This window comes from Heteronotia binoei, unplaced genomic scaffold, assembly GCF_032191835.1.
Source record: "Heteronotia binoei isolate CCM8104 ecotype False Entrance Well unplaced genomic scaffold, APGP_CSIRO_Hbin_v1 ptg000810l, whole genome shotgun sequence".
NCBI classification, from domain to species: domain Eukaryota; kingdom Metazoa; phylum Chordata; class Lepidosauria; order Squamata; family Gekkonidae; genus Heteronotia; species Heteronotia binoei.
In genome coordinates this window covers 71,806-98,354 of record NW_026800102.1, presented here as the reverse complement: position 1 = coordinate 98,354, position 26,549 = coordinate 71,806, and the positions used below count along the sequence as shown (strand labels likewise).

Below are 26,549 nucleotides of genomic sequence, written 5' to 3'. Positions count from 1 at the left end.
GATGCGCCCCTGAGTTCAAGTCCCGCGGAGCCCAGCCACCCGAGCAAAGTGGGGGGGTTCCCCGAGGCCACGGAGGCGCCGGCGGCAGGAGCGGGACCGACCCGGGAGAGAGCCGGGCCCCCGGGAGCTGCAGGAGCAGGAGGCATGTTGCAGAACGTGAACCCCAACGGCAAGTACGTAATCCGGCGCGCGCCGCCCGGAGAAGGGCGGGGGAGGGGGCAGGAAGAGGCGGCAGCGGGAGGGCGCGGGCTGCTGCGGGGCGGGGGGGGGCGTCCCTTGCTTTTTGGGGGTGTTTTGTGTCACCCGCGTGCGCCTTCCAGGAACGGATGCTTGTATTCTTGCCGTGGCTTAGCGATTCTTGCACATCCTCTGGCTTGGGGTGCCAACCTCCAGGTGGGACCTGGGGGTTCCCCCAGGAATTGCAAGGCATCCCCCCCAAACTTACAGAGGTCGATCCCCTTGGAGAATATAGATGCCTTGGAGGGTGGTCTCTGTGTGGCGTCGGCCGGGTGCCGCTTCTCCCCAGTCTTTGTTCCCGAATCTCCAGGAGTTTCCCAAGCTGGATCTGGCAGCTCTGTGGTTGGAGGGGGCTGCATCTCCCACTGCTGTTTTTCATCTTTTGTGGGCCTTTGGAGAGGTCTCGGGCAGGTCCTGGCTGGAGCTGTCTCTCTGTTGGCACCGGTGGAGGGAGAGGGGTGCCACTCTTACGCTGGATACACAACTGGGGCGGTGTTGTGAGCAGTGCAGGGGTGTCTGCCTGTTGAAATCTGGTTAGGGGGACAGGGCTGTGCTTTTTTCCTGGTGGGCTGGATCGGGGGGGGGGGGGCCCTGCTCAGCCATGCATTCCCTGGAGCAGGTCTTGCCCAACTTATGAACCACCCCCTCCCCCCCAAAAAATACAACACCCTGGCTTATTTTTCAACTTTCAGCTTACGTGTTTTTCATCTGACCGTTGATTCAGATGATTCCTGACCATTAGAGCGGTTCCTCAGTGAAACAGGCTTCCTCAGGAGCTGGGGGGGGGCTCTCCTTGAACATAAAGTTAAAAGTGATTGTTTTGGTCTTTTGGGGCAACTCCCTATTTGTACAAATAGTGAAATCAACAATATTATGAGAAGGTCTTACTGTCAGGTTGAGCTGGAATTGGGGCCAGCTGCGATTGAACATGTGAACATATGAAGCTGCCTTATACTGAATCAGACCCTTGGTCCATCAAAGTCAGTATTGTCTTCTCAGACTGGCAGCTGCTCTCCAGGGTCTCAAGCTGAGGTTTTTCACACCTATTTGCCTGGACCCTTTTGTGGAGATGCCAGGGATTGAACCTGGGACCTGCTTCCCAAGCAGATGCTCTACCACTGAGCCACCGTCCCTCCTTCCTCGGAGGTTTTAAACAGAGGCTAGATGGCCATCTGATAGCAATGAAGATCCTGTGAATTTAGGGGGAGGTGTTTGTGAGTTTCCTGCATTGTGCACGAGTTGGGCTAGATGACCCTGGAGGTCCCTTCCAACTCTAGGATTCCTGACTGTTAGAGCGGTTCCTCAGTGGAACAGGCTTCCTCAGGAGGTGGTGGGCTTCTCCTTCCTTGGAGGTTTTTCGATAGAGGCTAGATGGCCATTTGATAGCAATGAAGATCCTGTGAATTTAGGGGGAAGTGTTTGTGAGTTTCCTGCATTGTGCAGAGGGTTGGACTAGATGACCCTGGAGCTCCCTTCCAACGCTAGGATTCCTGACCATTAGAGTGGAACAGGCTTCCTCCTCAGGAGGTGGTGGGTTCTCCTTCCTTGGAGGTTTTGAAACAGAGGCTAGATGGCCCTCTGACAGCAAGGAAGGTCCTGTGAATTTAGGGGGAGGTGTTTGTGAGTTTCCTGCATTATGCAGCGGGTTGGACTAGATAACTCTGGAGGTCCCTTCCAATTCTAGGATTCTCTGTTTTGATGACTATTTTGGGGTCTGGCAGCAATTTTTCTCCAGGCCAGTTTGGCCAGGGACGTTGGAGGGGGTTTTGCCCATCTTCTGGGTAATGGAGCAGGGAATGGACGGGGGGGGGGGGGATATGTGAGTTTCCTGTGCTGTATCAAGGGTTGGACTAGATGACCCTGGAGGTCCTTTCCAACTCAACGATTCTAGTCACTGCTGTCACAAGACCAGGTCCTTAAAACCCTTTCGGGTTGCTGTTTCCTAAAACAGGGCAACGAAAGGGGTTGTGTTGTGTAAATAAGCCCTGTAAACGGGGTTACTCTAGTGGTCAGCAAAGCAAGAGTCTTTCTGGACAGGGGCGAGCGTCCCTGCCGAGAATCACCAAGAGGCTCTTAAAGTAAGACGCTTGGTGTGGTGACGCCATTCCCCGGGTTCTCTGCCCCCCTCCCCTCCGACTTGCAAGGGCCTCCCCTCCGGATGGTGCTCTGCAGACCAAAGCCAATGCATCAGATTTTTCCCGCCCCCAATACTGCCAGTGCCTTTCCTCCCCAAGCAAACTGTCCCCGGATGGCAGGGTGTGTTATATGCGGGTGCATAAATCTGCAGCAACACCCAAGGTGGGGATTCTTGTCTTGCCAGCGCTTGATGGGAGGGAGGGCTCTCCTGGTTTGTTTCAGAGACCTTTGGAGAGGCAGCTGGCGTTCTGGGAGACAGCTGCTGCCGGCTGGCGAGAGTCTGCTGGTTGATTGCTGCCTTACAGACCACCATGCCGTGTTGTAGCCGCTGAGGCGGATGAGCGATGGGGGCAGGCTGTGGATTGTTTTCACATCCGTCTGTGCTTGCTTTGCTTTCCCTGGTTCCCTGGCACTGTCTTGACCTGGTGCCTGCAGCACAGGGTCAGAGACTGAGCTGCTCCGTGTATATACGGGGAGGGGCTAGGCTGGGGGATTTGCTGGTCGGGTGGCTGCCGGCTGCTGCTGATTGGCAGTTCTCTGCCCCCCCCCCCCTGTTCTGCAGGATCCTCGGGGAGGGCAATGCGGGCCTCGTGGGGCTGGCGGTGGAGACCGCGCCGGGGAAGCGCATCCGCAAGCCCTCGCTGCTGTACGAAGGCTTCGAGAGCCCCACCATGGCTTCCGTCCCGGCCCTCCAGCTGGCCTCCTCCAACCCGCCCCCTCCGGAGGTCTCCAACTGCAAGAAGCCGGGCCGGGTCACCAACCAGCTGCAGTACCTCCACAAGGTGGTGATGAAGGCCCTTTGGAAACACCAGTTCGCCTGGCCCTTCCGCCAGCCGGTAGATGCCGTCAAGCTGGGCCTGCCGGTAATGCGCTCTTCCTCCTCGCCTGCCGGGGAGGGAGGAGGCTGTGGGTAGCGCGCCCTCGTTGCTGCGGCGACTGGATCGCTTCCTGCCCATCCCGTGCCTGGGGGTGCTGAAGGCGGGCTCCCGTAGCTGCGGGAACACAAAGGGTATTGGGGGCGGGCGTTCCAAGTTAAAGGCCCCCCCTAGTTGAGCAAGGCAGAGCTTTTCTTCAGGACGGAGGATGGTGGTAGGAGATGAGGTTGCTCAACTACACGAAGCTTCTCCCCCCCGCTGCTTAGAGTGGGAGCTCGAGACATGCGCCTGCCCCTAGTTCTGAGCATAACACGACTCTGTGGGTTCCTCCGTTGGGCGGGAGCTGCTGGATTGGAGTTGTTTTCCGAAGGGCGCCTTGGCTTCTTTTTCGCTTAGCCCGCATTAGCGAAGGGTCATCTGTCCCGGGTTCCTCAAGCCCAGCGTGAAGCTCTCGGATCTTTCCTGGGCTCGGCCCCCCCCCGAAACAGCTGTCCCCCCCCTTCCCCCTCCCGATGCCCCCTACAAAGGTATGGATGAGATGATGCAGCCGCTTTTGCGCTTATCACGCCACCCCTCCGACCTAATCTCTTGTGCCCTGAATGCGTTTTGCAGATTCCCATCCATGACTTTGTAGAAGACATCAAGTGAGCCCCAAATTAAAGGCCAGCGCCTGTGGCACCTAAGGAGTTAAAGCCCAGAGGTAAAAAAAATAAAAAATCCACGTAGGCTTCCGCTTGCCAAGTTCTCATGGGGCACCTCTGCCTTCCGGCCTCGCCCGGCCGTGCCCTGCTGAGTTCCCTTCCAGATGCAGGGTCTAAGCAGCCCCAAGGAATGGAAGGGGGCAGGAAAGCCAGGCTGTCTGCTAAAACAAGGGGGACGTCTCTGTTCCTTGCCTTCCCCTGGAGCCTTGGGCCTCCCAGATGTGTTGGGGCAGGAGTCCTGGGCAGTATCTCACCTTGGGGGGGTGTTGAGCAGGACTCTGTTTGGGGGTGGGTCGGGGCGCTGGAACCACGGGGTGACTTGGCAGGCGGGAGGGGCGGGGTGGAGCAGGCCGGAGCCTGGCCGGCTGACCCCCTCCGTGTGACTCTTCTTTCTAGGACTACCACAAGATCATCAAGCAGCCGATGGACATGGGGACCATCAAGAGGAGGCTGGAGAACAACTACTACTGGAGCTCGGCGGAGTCCATGCAGGACTTCAACACCATGTTCACCAACTGCTACATCTACAACAAGGTGCGGCTGGAGCAGAGGCCTGCTGGCCAGATCGGGGGGGGGGGGGAGTCTGTCGGGAGAAGCAGGTGGGGGTAGAAGGTTGGTTGGGGGTGGGGAGAGAAGAGACGGGCCGCAGGTTGGCTTAGAGGAGGCGTTCGTCTCTTTAAATCACGTCTCCCAGCCAAGCTAGCTGGCAGCTTGGAGAATGCATTTAAAGCTGCTTTCTTTCCACCTCCCTCCCTGTCTGGAGGCTCTCAAGCATCTGACGGTCATGCCTTGCGGCTCTCAGACATCTGACATTTATTGTGTGCGGCTCTTACGTTAAGCAAGGTTGGCCACCCCTGGCTTAGAGGTTCTGAGATCAGACCCTGCCAGGCTGCTTGCGGTGGGTTAGGAGCAGACGTGTCGGCGGTGGGCGCCAGACTGCGGTGTGAGGAGCTTCGTTTTCTGCTTGGTTGACGGCGTCTTTCTTTTTGCCCTCCCAGCCCACGGATGACATCGTCCTGATGGCCCAAACTCTGGAGAAGATCTTCCTGCAGAAAGTGGCCCAGATGCCTCAGGAGGAACAGGAGATTGTCATCACGGTGGCCAAGAACAGCCACAAGAAAGGGGCCTCCCGGGCTGCAGGTAACTGCGGCAGAACCCTCTCCACCCCCGTGCTCCTCCTAGCTCTCCGCTTGGCCAGCCTGGGTCTCTTGTCCCCTTTCAGCTCAGTGGGAGCGGGTGGCAGGAGAGGGCTGGGTCACTGAGGGCATAAGAGAAGCCCTGTTGGATCAGGCCAATGGCCCATCCAGTCCAACACTCTGTGTCACATAAGAACATAAGAGAAGCCCTGTTGGATCAGGCCAGTGGCCCCTCCAGCCCAACACTCTGTGTCACATAAGAGAAGCCCTGTTGGATCAGGCCAGTGGCCCCTCCAGTCCAACACTCTGAGTCACATAAGAACATAAGAGAAGCCCTGTTGGATCAGGCCAATGGCCCATCCTGTCCAACACTCTGTGTCACATAAGAACATAAGAGAAGCCCTGTTGGATCAGGCCAATGGCCCCTCCAGTCCAACACTCTGTGTCACATAAGAACATAAGAGAAGCCATGTTGGATCAGGCCATGGCCTATCCAGTCCAACACTCTGTGTCACATAAGAACATAAGAGAAGCCCTGTTGGTTCAGGCCAATGGGCCATCCAGTCCAACACTCTGTGTCACATAAGAGCATAAGAGAAGCCCTGTTGGATCAGGCCAGTGGCCCATCCAGTCCAACACTCTGTGTCACATAAGAACATAAGAGAAGCCCTGTTGGATCAGGCCATGGCCTATCCAGTCCAACACTCTGTGTCACATAAGAACATAAGAGAAGCCATGTTGGATCAGGCCAATGGGCCATCCAGTCCAACACTCTGTGTCACATAAGAACATAAGAGAAGCCCTGTTGGATCAGGCCAATGGCCCATCCAGTCCAACACTCTGTGTCACATAAGAACATAAGAGAAGCCCTGTTGGATCAGGCCAATGGCCCATCCAGTCCAACACTCTGTGTCACATAAGAACATAAGAGAAGCCCTGTTGGATCAGGCCAATGGCCCATCCAGTCCAACACTCTATGTCACATAAGAACATAAGAGAAGCCCTGTTGGATCAGGCCAATGGCCCATCCAGTCCAACACTCTGTGTCACATAAGAGCATAAGAGAAGCCCTGTTGGATCAGGCCAATGGCCCATCCAGTCCAACACTCTGAGTCACATAACAACATAAGAGAAGCCATGTTGGATCAGGCCAATGGGCCATCCAGTCCAACACTCTGTGTCACATAAGAGAAGCCCTGTTGGATCAGGCCAATGGCCCCTCCAGTCCAACACTCTGTGTCTCATAAGAACATTAGAGAAGCTCTGTTGGATCAGGCCAGTGGCCCCTCCAGTCCAATACTCTGGGTCACATAAGAACATAAGAGAAGCCATGTTGGATCAGGCCAGTGGCCCCTCCAGTCCAACACTCTGTGTCACATAAGAACATAAGAGAAGCCCTGTTGGATCAGGCCAATGCCCCCTCCAGTCCAACACTCTGAGTCACGTAAGAACATAAGAGAAGCCCTGTTGGATCAGGCCAATGGCCCCTCCAGTCCAACACTCTGTGTCACATAAGAACATAAGAGAAGCCCTGTTGGATCAAGCCAGTGGCCCCTCCAGTCCAACACTATGTGTCACATAAGAACATAAGAGAAGGCCTGTTGGATCAGGCCAATGGCCTCTCCAGTCCAACACTCTGTCACATAAGAACATAAGAGGAGCCATGTTGGATCAGGCCAGTGGCCTCTCCAGTCCAACACTCTGTCACATAAGAACATAAGAGGAGCCATGTTGGATCAGGCCAATGGCCCCTCCAGTCCAACACTCTGAGTCACGTAAGAACATAAGAGAAGCCCTGTTGGATCAGGCCAATGGCCCATCCAGTCCAACATTCTGTGTCACATAAGAACATAAGAGGAGCCATGTTGGATCAGGCCAATGGCCCATCCAGTCCAACACTCTGTGTCACATAAGAGCATAAGAGAAGCCCTGTTGGATCAGGCCAATGGCCCATCCAGTCCAACACTCTGAGTCACATAACAACATAAGAGAAGCCATGTTGGATCAGGCCAATGGGCCATCCAGTCCAACACTCTGTGTCACATAAGAGAAGCCCTGTTGGATCAGGCCAATGGCCCCTCCAGTCCAACACTCTGTGTCTCATAAGAACATTAGAGAAGCTCTGTTGGATCAGGCCAGTGGCCCCTCCAGTCCAATACTCTGGGTCACATAAGAACATAAGAGAAGCCATGTTGGATCAGGCCAGTGGCCCCTCCAGTCCAACACTCTGTGTCACATAAGAACATAAGAGAAGCCCTGTTGGATCAGGCCAATGCCCCCTCCAGTCCAACACTCTGAGTCACGTAAGAACATAAGAGAAGCCCTGTTGGATCAGGCCAATGGCCCCTCCAGTCCAACACTCTGTGTCACATAAGAACATAAGAGAAGCCCTGTTGGATCAAGCCAGTGGCCCCTCCAGTCCAACACTATGTGTCACATAAGAACATAAGAGAAGGCCTGTTGGATCAGGCCAATGGCCTCTCCAGTCCAACACTCTGTCACATAAGAACATAAGAGGAGCCATGTTGGATCAGGCCAGTGGCCTCTCCAGTCCAACACTCTGTCACATAAGAACATAAGAGGAGCCATGTTGGATCAGGCCAATGGCCCCTCCAGTCCAACACTCTGAGTCACGTAAGAACATAAGAGAAGCCCTGTTGGATCAGGCCAATGGCCCATCCAGTCCAACATTCTGTGTCACATAAGAACATAAGAGGAGCCATGTTGGATCAGGCCAATGGCCCATCCAGTCCAACACTCTGTCACATAAGAACATAAGAGAAGCTCTGTTGGAGCAGGCCAATGGCCCATCCAGTCCAACACTCTGTCACATAAGAGAAGCCATGTTGGATCAGGCCAATAGCCCCTCCAGTCCAACACTCTGAGTCACGTAAGAACATAAGAGAAGCCCTGTTGGAGCAGGCCAATGGCCCATCCAGTCCAACATTCTGTGTCACATAAGAACATAAGAGGAGCCGTGTTGGATCAGGCCAATGGCCCCTCCAGTCCAACACTCTGTCACATAAGAACATAAGAGAAGCCATGTTGGATCAGGCCAATGGCCCCTCCAGTCCAACACTCTGAGTCACGTAAGAACATAAGAGAAGCCCTGTTGGATCAGGCCAATGGCCCATCCAGTCCAACACTCTGTGTCACATAAGAGGAGCCATGTTGGATCAGGCCAATGGCCCATCCAGTCCAACACTCTGTGTCACATAACAACATAAGAGGAGCCCTGTTGGATCAGGCCAATGGCCCCTCCAGTCCAACACTGTCACAGTGGCCAAAAAAACCAAGTGCCATCAGGAGGTCCATCACTGGGGCCAGGACACTAGAAGCCCTCCCACTGTGCCCCCCCAAGCACCAAGAATACAGAGCAACACTTGCCTCAGACAGTTCCGTCTACACATTGTGATTAATAGCCACTGATGGACCTCTGCTCCATAAGAACATAAGAGAAGCCATGTTGGATCAGGCCAGTGGCCCATCTAGTCCAACACTGTATCACACAGTGGCCAAGAAACCCAGGTGTCATCAGGAGGTCCATCACTGGGGCCAGGACACTAGAAGTCCTCCCACTGTGCCCCCCCCCCCCCAGAATACAGAGCATCACTGCCCCAGACAAAAGAACATAAGAGAAGCCATGTTGGATCAGGCCAATGGCCCATCCAGTTCAACACTGTGTCACATAGTAGCCAAAAAACCCAGGTGCCATCAGGAGGTCCATCACGGGGGCCAGGACAGTAGAAGCCCTCCCACTGCCCCTCCCCCAAGCTCCAAGAACACAGAGCATCACTGCCCAGATATAACACAAGAGAAGCCATGTTGCATCAGACCAGTGGTCCATCCAGTCCAACACTGTCAAACAGTGGCCAAAAAACCCAGGTGCCATCAGGAGGTCTACTAGAGGGGCAGGACACCAGAAGCCCTTCCACTGTGCCCCTCCAAAGCACCAAGAATACAGAGCATCACTGCCCCAGACAAAGGAACATAAGAGAAGCCAGGTTGGAGCAGGCCAGTGGCCCCTTCAATCCAACACTCTGTGTCACACAGTGGCCAAAAACCCCCAGGTGCGATCAGGAGGTTCATCAGTGGGGCCAGGGTCGGCAGCTGCTCTTAGACATCCAGCCACACTTCTGGGGTTGCACGGGGGGAGGGGGGCGCTATTTTAGGGAGCAAAGAACAAAATGCACGATAGGGCTCCTGAAGGGTGGAGTGAATGTTGACTTGTTGGCATGACGTGCGAAAGGTGGCTGGTTTCTCTTGTGAAAGAGGAGGGTTTGGGGCACACCTTGCTTGGCGTGTGCGATGGGGAGGGTACAGGCGACAGCCGCAGACAGCTTGGCCCTGGGGTCCTAACGAACGCTCCTTTTGCCTCCCTAGCGCTCCAGGCGGCAGCCAGTGCCACCGCCCACCAAGTCCCCGCCGTCTCTTCCGTCTCCCACACGCAGCTCTTCCCCACCAGCACGGACATCCCCACCACCATTGTCAGCATCCCCCACCCCTCCGTCATCTCTACGCCGCTCCTGAAGCCCCTCCACGCCACGGCCGCCTCTCAGCCCGTCCTCGCGGTGCCCGCCCCTGCCCCGCCCGCGGCCAAGGTGAGCAAGCGACGGCAGAGTTTGCAGAAGAGCTGGGGGCTAAACGTTAGAAACGACTTTCCGACAGAACGGTTCCTCAGTGGAACAGGCTTCCTCGAGAGGCGGTGGGCTCTCTTTTGCTGGAGGCATTTTAAGTGGAGGCTAGATATAGATATATAAGAGCCCCGTGGCGCAGAGTGGTAAAGCTGCAGTACTGCTGTCGGAGCCCTCTGCTCACAACCTGAGTTTGATCCCGGCGGAAGCTGGGTTTTCATGTAGCCGGCTCGAGGTTGACTCAGCCTTCCATCCTTCTGAGGTCGATAAAATGAGGACCCAGCTTGCTGGGGGGAAAGCGTAGAGGACTGGGGAAGGCAATGTCAAACCACCCCGTCAAAAGTCTGCCGTGAAAACGTTGTGAAAGCAACGTCACCCCAGAGTGGAAAACGACTGTGCTTGTACAGGGGACTACCTTTAGTAAGAGCCCCGTGGCGCAGAGTGGTAAAGCTGCAGTACTGCAGTCGCAGCCCTCTGCTCACGACCTGAGTTCGATCCCCGGCGGAAGCTGGTGCAGGTAGCTGGCTCTAGGTTGATTCAGCCTTCCATCCTTCCGAAGTCGGTCAAAGGAGTACCTAGCTTGCTGGGGGGAAAGCGTAGAGGACTGGGGAAGGCAGTGGCAAACCACCTCGTAAAAAGTCTACCGTGAAAGCAACGCCACCCCAGAGTCCAAAAGGGTGTTTGCACAGGGGACTACACCTTTAGACGTAGCCGTCTGACAGCAGTGCCGATACTGCGAACTGAGGCAGATTGTGAGAAGCAGGGGTGGGAAGGGTTGCATCAGGGCGTGGTTCTCGTGGCCCTTTCTTACGGGTCCACAGAAATGCCCGTCACCCGTGGGAGGGAGCTCTCTTTCTCCTCTCCTGGAAGCCCGTTTGGGTTTTGCTTTCGCAGAAGAAGGGCGTGAAGCGGAAAGCGGACACCACCACCCCGACCCCCACGGCCATCATCGCCACCAGCGGTGGGGAGTCCTCCCCTTCGGCCACGGTGCTGGAGGTGAAGGCGGCCAAGATCCCCGCCCGGCGCGAGAGCGGGCGCCCCATCAAGCCCCCCCGCAAGGACCTCCCGGACTCCCAGCAGCACCAGACCTCCAAGCGCGGCAAGCTCTCGGAGCAGCTCAAGTACTGCAACGGCATCCTCAAGGAGCTGGTGTCCAAGAAGCACGCGGCCTACGCCTGGCCCTTCTACAAGCCGGTGGACGCCTCGGCCCTGGGCCTCCACGACTACCACGAGATCATCAAGCACCCCATGGATCTCAGCACCATCAAGGTAGGGGGAGGCTGGGAAGGGGGAGGCAACAGGGCACCTTCTGGGGAGAGGGGGACTTGCTTACAGTTGTGTCAGTAGCCCAAGTGCAGGCAGGCTTGAAGAACAGAAGAGAAGCCATGTTGGATCAGGCCAGTGGCCCCTCCAGGCCAACACTCTGTGTCACATAAGAACATAAGAGAAGCCCTGTTGCATCAGGCCAGTGGCCCATCCAGTCCAACACTCTGAGTCACATAAGAACATAAGAGAAGCCCTGTTGGATCAGGCCAATGGCCCATCCAGTCCAACACTCTGTGTCACACAGTGGTCAAAAACCCCCAGGTGCCATCAGGGGGTCCACCGGTGGGGCCAAGACGCTAGAAGCCATCCCACTCCCCCCCCCCCCCCAAGCACCCAGAATACAGAGCATCTCTGCCCCAGACAGAGAGTTCCATCTATCCCCTGTGGCTAATAACCACTAATGGACCTCTGATGGACCCCTCCCACTGTGCCCCCCCTCCAGCACCAAGAATACACAGAGCATCACTGCCCCAGACAAAAGAATATAAGAGAAGCCATGTTGGATCAGGCCAATGGCCCATCCAGTCCAACACTCTGTGTCACATAAGAACAGAAGAGAAGCCATGTTGGATCAGGCCAATACCCCTCCAGTCCAACACCCTGAGTCACGTAAGAACATAAGAGAAGCCCTGTTGGATCAGGCCAATGGCCCATCCAGTCCAACACTCTGTGTCACATAAGAACATAAGAGGAGCCCTGCTGGATCAGGCCAGTGGCCCATCCAGTCCAACACTCTGTGTCACATAAGAGCATAAAAGAAGCCTTGTTGGATCAGGCCAGTGGCCCCTCCAGTCCAACACTCTGTGTCACATAAGAGCATAAAAGAAGCCCTGTTGGATCAGGCCAGTGGCCCCTCCAGTCCAACACTCTGTGTCACATAAGAGCATAAAAGAAGCCCTGTTGGATCAGGCCAGTGGCCCCTCCAGTCCAACACTCTGTGTCACATAAGAGCATAAAAGAAGCCCTGTTGGATCAGGCCAGTGGCCCATCCAGTCCAACACTCTGTGTCACATAAGAACGTAAGAGAAGCCTTGTTGGATCAGGCCAGTGGCCCATCCAGTCCAACACTCTGTGTCACATAAGAGCATAAGAGAAGCCTTGTTGGATCAGGCCAGTGGCCCATCCAGGCCAACACTGTGTCACATAAGAGCATAAGAGAAGCCTTGTTGGATCAGGCCAGTGGCCCATCCAGTCCAACACTCTGTGTCACATAAGAGCATAAGAGAAGCCTTGTTGGATCAGGCCAGTGGCCCATCCAGGCCAACACTGTGTCACACAGTGGCCCAAAAACCAGGTGTCATCAGGAGGTCCATCAGTGGGGCCAGGACACCAGAAGCCCTCCCACTGCTGCCCCCCAGCACCAAGAATCCAGAGCATCACTGCCCCAGACAGAGAGTTCCATCGATACACTGCGGCTAATAGCCACTGATGGACGGACCTCTGCTCCAGACGTTGATCCAATCCCTTCTTGAAGCTGGCTATAAGGACATAAGGGATTAGTTAGTTTTGTGAACTTGTGAACCAGAAATTAGTGGTCTGGATGAATTCATCGTGTGTTATAGATGCGGTATATAGTATAGATTGGATTGTGAAAGGGAAAAGCTGTGCGGAAGTGCTGAGCGAGAAGAAGAAATTTTGACAGGGTTAGTATGATTTCAGCCCCTGTTTGAAATACGCGTGTGATGTGCTCGTGGAAACACACAGAAGCAAATTCTGTAGTTTGATGTTGCTTCTCATTTTGGGGGATATGGATATTTGATACTGGATTTTACAAGCTTTGGCTGTTATGTTATTGCGGCATTGAAACCTTATTGGTATTTGGGGGTGGGGAGAAAGGTCCAGTGATACCCCATTGGCGTTCTGGCTCCCACTGATGGACCCTCCGGATGGCACCTGGGTTTTGATCACTGTGTCTGCTGAACTGGACGGGCCACCGGTCTGATCCAGTATGGCTTATGTTCTTGCGACTGGGACAGTGATATTCTGCGTTCTTGGTGTTTTGTGGGGGGACTGGAGAGTGGGAGGGCTTATTTATTTATTATGTTCGATTTCTATCCCGCCCTCTCTGCAATCAGACTTGGGGCGGCTAACGATCAGTTCTATAATGCAATTTAAAACCAGTAAAATGCAGTTTAGAACGTTTTGTGGCGCTGTACAGCTTTGATATGGTGGGTTCTTCTTCTTTTGCTATTAGTGATCCTATCGTGTTTGCATCTCCTCTGTGGTGCACGGGAGCAGTTCTCTCCTGGTTTAGGTGTTGAAGGCCTGTTGGAACAAATCAGTTTTGCAGGCCCTGCGGAGTTGAGAAAGATCCCGCAGGGCCCTTGTGGCCTCTGGGAGAGCGTGCCACATTTCTGGTGCTGCCACCAATAAGGCCCTGGCCCGTGTGGAGCAGCACAGCCTGACTTCCTTTGGTCCGGGGATGGACATGAGGACATAAGAGAAGCCATGTTGGATCAGGCCAATGGCCCATCCAGTCCAGCACTCTGGGTCACAAAAAAACATAAGAGAAGCCCTGTTGGATCAGGCCAGTGGCCCATCCAGTCCAACCCTCTGTGTCACATAACAACATAAGAGAAGCCATATTGGATCAGGCCAGTGGCCCCTCCAGTCCAACACTCTGGGTCACATAAGAGAAGCCATGTTGGATCAGGCCAATGGCCCCTCCAGTCCAACATTCTGGGTCACATAAGAACATAAGAGAAGCCATGTTGGATCAGGCCAACGGCCCCTCCAGTCCAACACTCTGTGTCACATAAGAACGTAAGAGAAGCCCTGTTGGATCAGGCCGATGGCCCATCCAGTCCAACACTCTGTGTCACATAAGAACGTAATAGAAGCCCTGTTGGATCAGGCCAATGGCCCCTCCAGTCCAACACTCTGTCACATAAGAGAAGCCATGTTGGAACAGGCCAGTGGCCCATCCAGTCCAACACTGTGTCACATAAGAGAAGCCCTGTTGGATCAGGCCAATGGCCCATCCAGTCCAACACTCTGTGTCTCACAGTGGCCAGTATATATGTGTGTGTATATAAACACACACATACACACACACTGGCTAATAGCCACTGATGGACCTCTGCTCCATATTTTTATCCAATCCCCTCTTGAAGCTGTCTATGCTTGTAGCCGCCGCCACCTCCTGTGGCAGTGAATTCCACATATTAATCACCCTTTGGGTGAAGAAGTACCTCCTTTTATCCGTTCTAACCCAACTGCCCAGCAATTTTGTTGAATGCCCGCGAATTCTTGCATTGTGGAGAAAGGGAGAAAAGGACTTCTTTCTCTACTTCCTCCATCCCTTGCAGAATCTTGTGATAGGTTTTGTGTCCCTCGACGCAGTGCTCTCTGGGGAACATGTGGAGAAAGGCGGTCCCATAGATAGGCAGGCCGCTGACCGTAAAGGGCTTTAAAGGTCAAAACCAACCCCTCGAAATGGACTCGGAACACAATAGGCAGCCGGTGCAGCTCTTTCAGCACTGGCTGAATGTGCTCCCATCGGGAGAGCCCCATTAACTTCTGCGCTAGTTGTCTCCGAGTCAGAAGACTTCTGGAATTGTGGCTGGTACTAGTGGACCTCCTGACGGCTCCTGGAATTTGCCCCACTGCGTGACACAGTATACCAGATTTGCTACAAGGTGCTGCTCATTACCTTTAAAGTCCTATGTGGCTGAGAACCTGTCTACCTTAGGGACCGTTCTCCCCGCACGTTCGCCAAGGGGTACTTCGATCTGGAACGCAAAATCTACTATCGGTCCCCGGGCCAAGGGAGGCAAGATTGAAATCCACCAGAGAGAGAGAGCCTTCTCAGTTGCTGGCCCCTTTTGGCGGAACCAGCTGCTGGAGGAGGTTAGGGCCTGGTGGCAATACTATTCCAGCTAATACGATTGGTTCTGAATTGCCGATACAGTAGCAGGGAAGATATCCAATAAGCATTGAATGCTGTTGGAAATGAACATAAGAACATAAGAGAAGCCATGTTGGATCAGGCCAACGGCCCATCAAGTCCAACACTCTGTGTCACACAGTGGCAAAAAAAATTTTATATACACACATACACTGTGGCTAATAGCCACTGATGGACCTGTGCTCCATATTTTTATCTAAACCCCTCTTGAAGGTGGCTATACTTGTGGCCGCCACCACCTCCTGTGGCAGTGAATTCCACATGTTAATCACCCTTGAAATGAAATGAAATGCCACCGCATTATATCGACACCAAATAGTGTTCGTTGTTGAACTTTAATTATGAACTGTTGACCTGATGAATTTGGGGGAGGGACGGTGGCTCAGTGGCAGAGCCTCTGCTTGGTAAGCAGAAGGTCCCGGGTTCAATCCTCGGCATCTCCAGTTTAAAAGGGTCCAGGCAAGCAGGCGTGAAGAACCTCAGCTTGAGACCCTGGAGAGCCATGAATGGGGCTGTGGCTCAGGGGTAGAGCCTCTGCTTGGTAAGCAGAAGGTCCCAGGTTCAATCCCCGGCATCTCCAACTCAAAAGGGTCCAGGCAAGCAGGCATGAAGAACCTCAGCTTGAGACCCTGGAGAACCATGAATGGGGCTGTGGCTCAGTCGTAGAGCCTCTGCTTGGTAAGCAGAAGGTCCCAGGTTCAATCCCCGGCATCAACTCAAAAGGGTCCAGGCAAGTAGGCGTGAAGAACCTTAGCTTGAGACCCTGGAGAGCCATGATTGGGGCTGTTGCTCAGTGGTAGAGCCTCTGCTTGGTAAGCAGAAGGTCCCAGGTTCAATCCCGGCATCTCCAACTCAAAAGGGTCCAGGCAAGCAGGCATGAAGAACCTCAGCTGGAGACCCTGGAGAGCCATGAGTGGGGCTGTGGATCAGTGGTAGAGCATCTTGGTAAACAGAAGGTCCCAGGTTCAATCCCCGGCATCTCCAACTCAAAAGGGTCCAGGCAATAGGTGTGAAAAACCTCAGCTTGAGACTCTGGAGAGCTTCTGCCAGTCTGAGTAGACAATACAGACTTTGATGGACTGAGGGTCTAAGTCAGTATAAGGCAGCTTCATAGGTTCATATGTATGTTCAATTGTTATAGATAACTGATATGGTTGAATTGTTTTATTGTGATCTTATTGGTTGCGAGCCGCCCTGAGCCTGCTTCGGCGGGGAGGGCGGAATATAAATCTCATAAATCTAGACCCGTACCGTCTCAGACTACACAGAGTGTTGAGAGTGGAGTGGGTTCCTTAGCCTGGTCCAGCAGGGCTTCTCTTAGGTTCTTCCGCCAGTCTTGGCATAGAACTCAAAACACGCTTAAAATGTTAGCACTCGTCGATCTTAAAGGTGCTTTCTTTGTATTTCTCCCATGGGATCCAGGGAACTGGGCAAAGGAAGCTCTGGCTCTTTTCTTCCTTCCCCAGGGGACAGGGTGGGGGGAGGAGCCTCAGCCAGTAGAAGGGAAGAGAGGCTTAACTATGCGATTGAGAGCCTGGCAAAACAAGCTCTGCCTTCCTCCCCCAAGGGAGGAGCCTCAGCCGATGGAGAAAATAGAGGTGCTGCTCTGAGGCTCCCGTGCGAATTGAGCAGGCCGCCTTGTAAAGATTCCTCTCTTGCCCCCGCAGCGCAAGATGGAGAACCGCGACTACCACGACGCGCAGGAGTTTGCGTCCGACGTGCGGCTGATGTTCTCCAACTGCTACAAGTACAACCCTCCCGACCACGATGTGGTGGCCATGGCTCGGAAGCTGCAGGTGAGCCGGCGGGCGCAGCGGCTGGCGAGGCCCCCCCTGCGTGCCCCCTCCTGGTCGCAGTCCGTCAAGCCCGGGCGCCCTGCTCTTCCTCTCCACAGGATGTCTTTGAGTTCAGCTATGCCAAGATGCCTGATGAACCCCTAGACATCAACCCCCCCTCCGCGTCACTCCCACAGCCGGGGCTCCTGGTGAAGTCCTCCACGGACGAGTCTTCCAGCGACGAAGAGGAAGAGGAGGAGGAGGAAGAAGGGGACGACGACGACAGCAGCAGTGAGAGCACTTCCGACAGCGAGGAGAGCTCCGACTCGGAGGAAGAGCGGGCCAACCGGCTGGCGGAGCTGCAGGAACAGGTGAGGCGGGGGCGGGCCCTGCTCAGCGTCTCCCTCTAGTGCAGGGGCGTCGAACTCATTTCGGAGGGCTGGGTCGGACATAAATGTGACCTCGTTAGGCTGGGCCGTGTCTTATTTAAGATTAGGTACCAGAGATAAGAGCCCCGTGGCGCAGAGTGTTCAAGCTGCAGTACTGCAGTCCTAAGCTCTGCTCACGACCTGAGTACGATCCTGGCGGAAGCTGGGTTTTCAGGTAGCCGGCTCGAGGTTGACTCAGCCTTCCATGCTTCCGAGGTCGGCAAAATGAGGACCCAGCTTGCTGCGGGGGAAGCGTAGAGGACTGGGGAAGGCAAGGGCAAACCACCCCGTGAAAACGTTGTGAAAGCAACGTCACCCCGGAGTCGGAAACGACTGGTGCTTACACAGGGGACCTATCTCGCCTGTGTGATCTAGGGAACTGGGAAAAGGAAGCTGTGGCTGTTTCTTTCCTTCCCCAGGGGACAGGGTGGGGGAGGAGCCTCAGCCAATAGAAGGGAAGAGAGGCTTGCCCCAGTAGCGTAACTGTGCGATTGAGAGAGCCTGGGAAAACAAGCTCTGAGGAGCTTCAGCCAATGGAGAAAATAGAGGTTTTGCTCTGAGGCTTCTATGCGCTTGAGCAAGCCTTGCAAAGCAAACCGTTACGCAGAAGAAAGCAGTTGACAGCCGTTTGCTCGGGGGCCTCATTTGGCCCCCCAGGCTGCATGCTGGACACCCCTGCTCCAGTGGCCCGGCCGCAGCTGCTCGGAGCTGTCCGGCCACTCCGCTCCCTCTCCTTCCCTCTCCAGCTGCGAGCCGTGCACGAGCAGCTGGCCGCCCTCTCCCAGGGACCAGTCTCGAAGCCCAAGAGGAAGCGGGACAAGAAAGAGAAGAAGAAAAAGAAGAAGTCGGAGAAGCGCAAGGCCAAAGGGGGAGACGAGGAAGCCCGGGCTCACCAGGCCCAGCTCAAGAAGTCGAAGAAGGCGGCGGCGGGGGGCGGCGGCAGCAGCAAGTGAGTGGGGGGGGGGTTGGGGGGCAGGCAGAGGGTGCTGGGGGGCAGGGGGAGGTGCTTTCCCAGCTGCGTGATGACGCTCTTTCCCCGGCAGATCGACCGTGGTGAAGCCCTTGTGTCAAGCAAGCCAAGACGGGCTGATGGCTGCATTTGGGTCCCGGCTGCCTCGTGGGGCCCGGGGGGGGGGGGTTGCGCTTGGCTAACGCCCCGTGGTTTGTCCCCCCCCCTCCTCCAGGAACTCCAAGAGGGCCCTCCCCCCGCCCCTCCCCCCGCTGTACGACTCGGAAGAGGAGGAGGAGAGCAAGCCCATGACTTACGACGAGAAGCGCCAGCTGAGCCTGGACATCAACAAGCTGCCGGGGGAGAAACTGGGCCGGGTGGTGCACATCATCCAGTCGCGGGAGCCCTCCCTGCGCGACTCCAACCCCGAGGAGATCGAGATCGACTTCGAAACCCTCAAGCCCTCCACCCTGCGGGAGCTGGAGCGCTACGTCCTCTCCTGCCTGCGCAAGAAGCCCCGCAAGCCCTACAGCGAGAGTGAGTGGCCCGGAAGGAAGGGGGGCTTTCCCCGGGGCACTTAGATTTGGCACTGTAGGGGGGGGGGGGCTCACGCAGCAGGGTGATCTCTCCCCCCCCCCCCACCCCCAAAGCTCAGTATTTCCTGACTACCTTCTCCTGGGCTGTAGCCTCTCCCAGCCGTTAAGGCCAGTTTTCCCTCTGCTCTTGCTTATCCTTGCTCCCGGGTTTTGTTCTACATCTTTAATTTTTTGTGGTTGCTTTCTTTACCCCATCCCCCGCTTTCTAACTTGCCTAGCCAATTCTCCCTTCCCTCCTTCCCAGTTTGGTGCAGTGGTGAAGTGTGCAGACTCTTATCTGGGAGAACGGGGTTTGATTCCCCACTCCTCCACTTGCAGCTGGTGGAATGGCCTTGGGTCAGCCATAGCTCTCTTATCTGGGAGAACAGGGTTTGATTCCCCACTCCTCCACTTGCACCTGCTGGAATGGCCTTGGGTCAGCCAGAGCTCTTATCTGGGAGAACCGGGTTTGATTCCCCACTCCTCCACTTGCAGCTGCTGGAATGGCCTTCGGTCAGCCATAGCTCTCTTATCTGGGAGAACCGGGTTTGATTCCCCACTCCTCCACTTGCACCTGCTGGAATGGCCTTGGGTCAGCCAGAGCTCTCTTATCTGGGAGAACCGGGTTTGATTCCCCACTCCTCCACTTGCACCTGCTGAAATGGCCTTGGGTCAGCCAGAGCTCTCTTATCTGGGAGAACCGGGTTTGATTCCCCCACACCTCCACTTGCAGCTGCTGGAATGGCCTTGGGTCAGCCAGAGCTCTCTTATCTGGGAGAACCGGGTTGCATTCCCCACTCCTCCACTTGCAGCCGCTAGAATGGCCTTGGGTCAGCCATAGATATCGCAGGAGTTGTCCTTGAAAGGGCAGCTGCTGTGAGAGCTCTCGCAGCCCACCCACCTCACAGCGTGTCTGTTGTTGGGGGGAGAAGATATAGGAGATTGTAAATTGCTCTAAGTCTCTGATTCAGAAAAAAGGGCAGGGTATAAATCTGCAGTCTTGTTCTTCCCTGTGCTGACATGTATTGAGGCTTGGAGTCTTGTTGGTTGCGGATTGGCTGGAAACTCCTGGAATAGCTGCTGAGATCGTCTGTTATTCTTGGAGGGTCTCATTTGACGCGCTTGTCTTAAAGCCGCATATACGGCTTTTGTGATTTGGGGGGTTTTCTGATCCCCAGCACATTCTGCCACCCCCAGCTTGTTAAAAAATTCCCCATCTGTCCCTGGCCTCATTGTGTGGATGCTTCGGTTCTTCTGCTGTGCCCCAACTCAGAACTGGACATATCAATGGATTATTTTTTGCATTGTCCAGTTTATTTTTAAGTCCTAGGGAGGCTGGAACTCTGTCTGGAGCAGTGATGCTCTGTATTCTGGGTACTTGGGGGGGCAGCAGTGGGAGGGCTTTTAGTGTCTTGGCCGCACTGGTGGACCTCCTGATGTCATCTGGGTTTTTTGGCCACTGTGTGACACAGAGTGTTGGACTGGATGGGCCACTGGCCTGATCCAACATGGCTTCTGTTATGTTCTTATGTCTGGGGCAGGGATGCTCTGTGAATTCTAGGTGCTGGGGGGGGGGGGGCACAGTGGGAGGGCTTCTAGTGTCCTGGCCCCACTGATGGACCTCCTGATGTCATCTGGGTTTTTTGGCCACTATGTGACACAGAGTGTTGGACTGGAGGGGTCATTGGCCTGATCCAACAAGGCTTCTCTTATGTGGCAAAGAGTGTTGGACTGGATGGGCCATTGGCCTGATCCAACAGGTCTTCTCTTATGTGACACAGAGTGTTGGACTGGAGGGGCCACTGGCCTGATCCAACAGGGCTTCTCTTATGTTCTTGTGACACAGAGTGTTGGACTGGAGGGGCCACTGGCCTGATCCAACATGGCTTCTCTTATGTCCTTATGTGGCACAGAGTGTTGGACTGGATGGTCCATTGGCCTGATCCAGCATGGCTTCTCTTATGTTCTTATGTGACACAGAGTGTTGGACTGGAGGGGCCACTGGCCTGATCCAACAGGGCTTCTCTTATGTTCTTATGTGACACAGTGTTGGACTGGAGGGACCAATGGCCTGGTCCAACATGGCTTCTCTTATGTTCTTATGTGACACAGAGTGTTGGACTGGAGGGGCCACTGGCCTGATCCAACAGGGCTTCTCTTATGTTCTTATGTGACACAGAGTGTTGGACTGGATGGGCCACTGGCCTGATCCAACATGGCTTCTCTGATGTTCTTATGTGACACAGAGTGTTGGACTGGAGGGGCCACTGGCCTGATCCAACAGGGCTTCTCTTATGTTCTTATGTGACACAGTGTTGGACTGGAGGGACCAATGGCCTGGTCCAACATGGCTTCTCTTATGTTCTTATGTGACACAGAGTGTTGGACTGGAGGGGCCACTGGCCTGGTCCAACATGGCTTCTCTTATGTTCTTATGTGACACAGTGTTGGACTGGAGGGACCAATGGCCTGGTCCAACATGGCTTCTCTTATGTTCTTATGTGACACAGAGTGTTGGACTGGAGGGGCCACTGGCCTGATCCAACAGGGCTTCTCTTATGTTCTTATGTGACACAGTGTTGGACTGGAGGGACCAATGGCCTGGTCCAACATGGCTTCTCTTATGTTCTTATGTGACACAGAGTGTTGGACTGGATGGGCCATTGGCCTGATCCAACAGGGCTTCTCTTATGTTCTTATGTGACACAGAGTGTTGGACTAGAGGGGCCATTGGCCTCATCCAACAGGGCTTCTCTTATGTTCTTATGTGACACAGAGTGTTGGACTGGAGGGGCCACTGGCCTGATCCAACAGGGCTTCTCTTATGTTCTTATGTGGCAAAGAGTGTTGGACTGGAGGGGCCATTGGCCTGATCCAACATGGCTTCTCTTATGTCCTTATGTGGCACAGAGTGTTGGACTGGAGGGGCCACTGGCCTGATCCAACATGGCTTCTCTTTTGTCCTTATGTGACACAGGGTGTTGGACTCGAGGGGCCATTGGCCTGATCCAACATGGCTTCTCTTTTGTCCTTATGTGACACAGAGTGTTGGACTGGAGGGGCCACTGGCCTGATCCAACATGGCTTCTCTTATGTTCTTATGTGACACAGAGCGTTGGACTGGAGGGGCCACTGGCCTGATCCAACAGGGCTTCTCTTATGTTCTTATGTGGCAAAGAGTGTTGGACTGGAGGGGCCATTGGCCTGATCCAACATGGCTTCTCTTATGTCCTTATGTGGCACAGAGTGTTGGACTGGAGGGGCCACTGGCCTGATCCAACATGGCTTCTCTTTTGTCCTTATGTGACACAGGGTGTTGGACTGGAGGGGCCATTGGCCTGATCCAACATGGCTTCTCTTTTGTCCTTATGTGACACAGAGTGTTGGACTGGAGGGGCCACTGGCCTGATCCAACATGGCTTCTCTTATGTTCTTATGTGACACAGAGTGTTGGACTGGAGGGGCCACTGGCCTGATCCAACATGGCTTCTCTTTTGTCCTTATGTGACACAGGGTGTTGGACTGGAGGGGCCATTGGCCTGATCCAACATGGCTTCTCTTTTGTCCTTATGTGACACAGAGTGTTGGACTGGAGGGGCCACTGGCCTGATCCAACATGGCTTCTCTTATGTTCTTATGTGACACAGAGCGTTGGACTGGAGGGGCCACTGGCCTGATCCAACAGGGCTTCTCTTATGTTCTTATGTGGCAAAGAGTGTTGGACTGGAGGGGCCATTGGCCTGATCCAACATGGCTTCTCTTATGTCCTTATGTGGCACAGAGTGTTGGACTGGAGGGGCCACTGGCCTGATCCAACATGGCTTCTCTTTTGTCCTTATGTGACACAGGGTGTTGGACTGGAGGGGCCATTGGCCTGATCCAACATGGCTTCTCTTTTGTCCTTATGTGACACAGAGTGTTGGACTGGAGGGGCCATTGGCCTGATCCAACATGGCTTCTCTTTTGTCCTTATGTGACACAGAGTGTTGGACTGGAGGGGCCACTGGCCTGATCCAACATGGCTTCTCTTATGTTCTTATGTGACACAGGGTGTTGGACTGGAGGGGCCATTGGCCTGATCCAACATGGCTTCTCTTATGTTCTTATGTGACACAGAGTGTTGGACTGGAGGGGCCACTGGCCTGATCCAACATGGCTTCTCTTTTGTCCTTATGTGACACAGGGTGTTGGACTGGAGGGGCCACTGGCCTGATCCAACATGGCTTCTCTTATGTTCTTATGTGACACAGAGTGTTGGACTGGAGGGGCCACTGGCCTGATCCAACATGGCTTCTCTTTTGTCCTTATGTGACACAGAGTGTTGGACTGGAGGGGCCACTGGCCTGATCCAACAGGGCTTCTCTTATGTTCTTATGTGACGCAGAGTGTTGGACTGGAGGGGCTATTGGCCTGATCCAACATGGCTTCTCTTATGTTCTTATGTGACACAGAGTGTTGGACTGGAGGGGCCACTGGCCTGGTCCAGCATGGCTGCTCTTCTGTTCTCTCCAGAATCTTTGGATGATTCTGTGTACCTCAGAGAGGTCTGGGAGGCGGTTCTTGCTCCAGGTAGGAATCTGGGCTGTTCTGCTCTGGAGTTGACCAGTAGCTTCATTCAGAGTATGACAGGCCCCGCCCCCTTCCCGCTGAGCAGACTTCTGTCTCGGAGAGAACGACTTGCTTGCATCCCTGGAGTTTGTGTCAAGCGTGGAGGGGGGGTATGAGTGGCCTCTGACCCCTTTCCTTCTTCCTCCCCTCCCTGCAGCCTTGAAGAAGCCAGTGGGCAAAACGAAGGAGGAGCTGGCCCTGGAGAAGAAGCGGGAGCTGGAGAAGCGCTTGCAGGACGTCAGCGGGCAGCTGAACTCCGCCAAGAAGCCCCCCAAGAAAGGTGAGGGAGGGGGGGACTGCCTGGCCCCTTGGCTACCTGCAGCGCCCGGCCGCTAGCCCCAGCCTTTTCCCGGAGCCAGTTTGGGGTGGTGTTTAGGTGTGTGGACTCCTCTGTGGAAGAGCCGGGTTTGTTCCCCCACTTGCATCTGCTGGAATGGCCCTGGGTCAGCCAGAGCTCTTGTAGGAGATGTCCTGGAAAGGGCAGCTGCTGTGAGAGCCCTCTCAGCCCCACCCACCTCACAGGGTGCCTGTTGTGGGGGAGGGGGGGAAGAAGGGAAGGAGAACCAGTTTGGTGTAGTGGTGAATTGTTCGGACTCTTATCTGGGAGAATCGGGTTTGATTCCCCACTCCTCCACTTGCAGCTGCTGGAATGGCCTTGGGTCAGCCAGAGCTCTCTTATCTGGGAGAACCGGGTTTGATTCCCCACTCCTCCACTTGCAGCTGCTGGAATGGCCTTGGGTCAGCCAGAGCTCTCTTATGTGGGAGAACCGGGTTTGATTCCCCACTCCTCCACTTGCAGCTGCTGGAATGGCCTTGGGTCAGCCAGAGCTCTCTTATCTGGGAGAACCGGGTTTGATTCCCCACTCCTCCACTTGCAGCTGCTGGAATGGCCTTGGGTCAGCCAGAGCTCTCTTATGTGGGAGAACCAGGTTTGATTCCCCACTCCTCCACTTGCAGCTGCTGGAATGGCCTTGGGTCAGCCAGAGCTCTCTTATGTGGGAGAACCGGGTTTGATTCCCCACTCCTCCACTTGCACCTGCTAGAATGGCCTTGGGTCAGCCAGAGCTCTCTTATGTGGGAGAACCGGGTTTGATTCCCCACTCCTCCACTTGCAGCTGCTGGAATGGCCTTGGGTCAGCCAGAGCTCTCTTATCTGGGAGAACCGGGTTGGATTCCCCACTCCTCCACTTGCACCTGCTGGAATGGCCTTGGGTCAGCCAGAGCTCTCTTATGTGGGAGAACCGGGTTTGATTCCCCACTCCTCCACTTGCAGCTGCTGGAATGGCCTTGGGTCAGCCAGAGCTCTCTTATGTGGGAGAACCGGGTTTGATTCCCCACTCCTCCACTTGCACCTGCTGGAATGGCCTTGGGTCAGCCAGAGCTCTCTTATCTGGGAGAACCGGGTTGGATTCCCCACTCCTCCACTTGCAGCTGCTGGAATGGCCTTGGGTCAGCCAGAGCTCTCTTATCTGGGAGAACCGGGTTGGATTCCCCACTCCTCCACTTGCAGCTGCTGGAATGGCCTTGGGTCAGCCAGAGCTCTCTTATCTGGGAGAACCAGGTTGGATTCCCCACTCCTCCACTTGCAGCTGCTGGAATGGCCTTGGGTCAGCCAGAGCTCTCTTATCTGGGAGAACCGGGTTTGATTCCCCATTCCTCCACTTGCAGCTGCTGGAATGGCCTTGGGTCAGCCAGAGCTCTCTTATCTAGGAGAACCGGGTTTGATTCCCCATTCCTCCACTTGCATCTGCTGGAATGGCCTTGGGGCAGCCAGAGCTCTCTTATCTGGGAGAACCGGGTAGGATTCCCCACTCCTCCACTTGCAGCTGCTGGAATGGCCTTGGGTCAGCCAGAGCTCTCTTATCTGGGAGAACCGGGTTGGATTCCCCACTCCTCCACTTGCACCTGCTGGAATGGCCTTGGGGCAGCCAGAGCTCTCTTATCTGGGAGAACCGGGTTTGATTCCCCACTCCTCCACTTGCAGCTGCTGGAATGGCCTTGGGTCAGCCATAGCTCTCTTATCTGGGAGAACCGGGTTTGATTCTCCACTCCTCCACTTGCACCTGCTGGAATGGCCTTGGGCCAGCCAGAGCTCTGGCAGAGGTTGTCCTCGAAAGGGCAGCTGGGAGAGCCCTCTCAGCCCCACCCAGGGTGTCTGTTGTGGGGGAGGCAGAGAAGGGTGTTAGTGGCTCCCAGGCTCTCATCCAGAGAGAAGGGCGGGGTATAAATCTGCAGCCTTCCCCCTCACTGTCGGTGTTCCTCTTCCCCGCAGCCAACGAGAAGCCAGAGTCGGCGCTGCAGCAGCAGGGGGTGTTGGTCTCCCGCCTGAGCGCCAGCAGCTCCAGCTCGGACTCCAGCAGCTCCAGCTCTTCCTCCTCGTCCTCCGACACGAGCGACTCGGACTCCAGCTAGGCGGCCACCGCAGCGGGGTGGGGTGGGGGGAAAAGAGGAGCCCCCCGGGGCACCGAAGAGGTTCTGCAGGACCAGAACTGGAGGGCGGCAGGAAGGACCGACTGGCCGGCACGGGAGGGGGGGCCGCCTCTCCCCCCCACCCCTTTGGACTTCGGGGCACGAGCTGCCCAGGCTGTGTTTGTGCTGTGGCATGGGGGGGGGCGGGGGGGGGGGCTCTGTACAGTTTGCTCCAGCAAGGGTGTCGGCAGCAAGTGTTTTACTGTTTGGTTGAATTAAAAAAAAAACAAACTTTGTGGTTTTTATGAAGCGTTCGGCAAGTTTGGTTTGTGAGCCCCCCCCCCCCCCCTCCCCGGGAGAGACCTGCCAAGGGGGGAGGGCGGACCGTGTGTGCCTCACCCCCTTGGACTGGGAACCCCACACGATTGGGGGAGAGGGGGGGGAGGTCGTCTCTGCTCCTGGAGGCAGGCAGCCAGAGGCCCCTTTTATTTATTTCTCCACCTGTGGTTTTCCCTGGGAGGTGCAGCCCATGCCTCCCATGGACGTCCCAGGGCAAAAGGGGAGACAGCATGTTCTTCACCCGCCCCACACCCCCTCCCCCCGGGGGGGGGGTCACGGGGCACACCCAGGCTCCCCCTCGGGGTTGGGGTTTTTTTTTTTATGTTGACTGTACAATTCTTTTTCTACTGTTCCTTTGACTCCCCGCCCTCCCTGCCCTTGTACAACTCCCGGGGCTCCGTTTCATCTTACTGTATGTTAAACTTTCTGGCTCTTTAATGTGTAAATAAAAAAAAATATCTATTATGCACCCGGGTGCAGACTTCGTGATGAGAGGCAAAGCGGGGCCTGGTGT

At 55.2% G+C, this 26,549-nt stretch overlaps 1 protein-coding gene across 1 annotated transcript; it reads left to right on the top strand.

Moving 5' to 3' along the window:
* Nucleotides 1-25,715, top strand: LOC132590809 (bromodomain-containing protein 2-like). The gene is made up of 12 exons (XM_060263733.1): nucleotides 1-173; nucleotides 2,936-3,236; nucleotides 4,346-4,483; nucleotides 4,948-5,089; nucleotides 9,469-9,686; nucleotides 10,614-10,988; nucleotides 16,620-16,748; nucleotides 16,847-17,098; nucleotides 17,902-18,104; nucleotides 18,340-18,641; nucleotides 23,445-23,567; nucleotides 25,560-25,715. The coding sequence occupies exons 1-12, from the start codon at nucleotides 145-147 to the stop codon at nucleotides 25,697-25,699; spliced, it is 2,352 nt and encodes a 783-aa protein (XP_060119716.1). The 5' UTR covers nucleotides 1-144; the 3' UTR covers nucleotides 25,700-25,715.
* The last annotated feature ends 834 nt before the right edge of the window (nucleotides 25,716-26,549 follow it).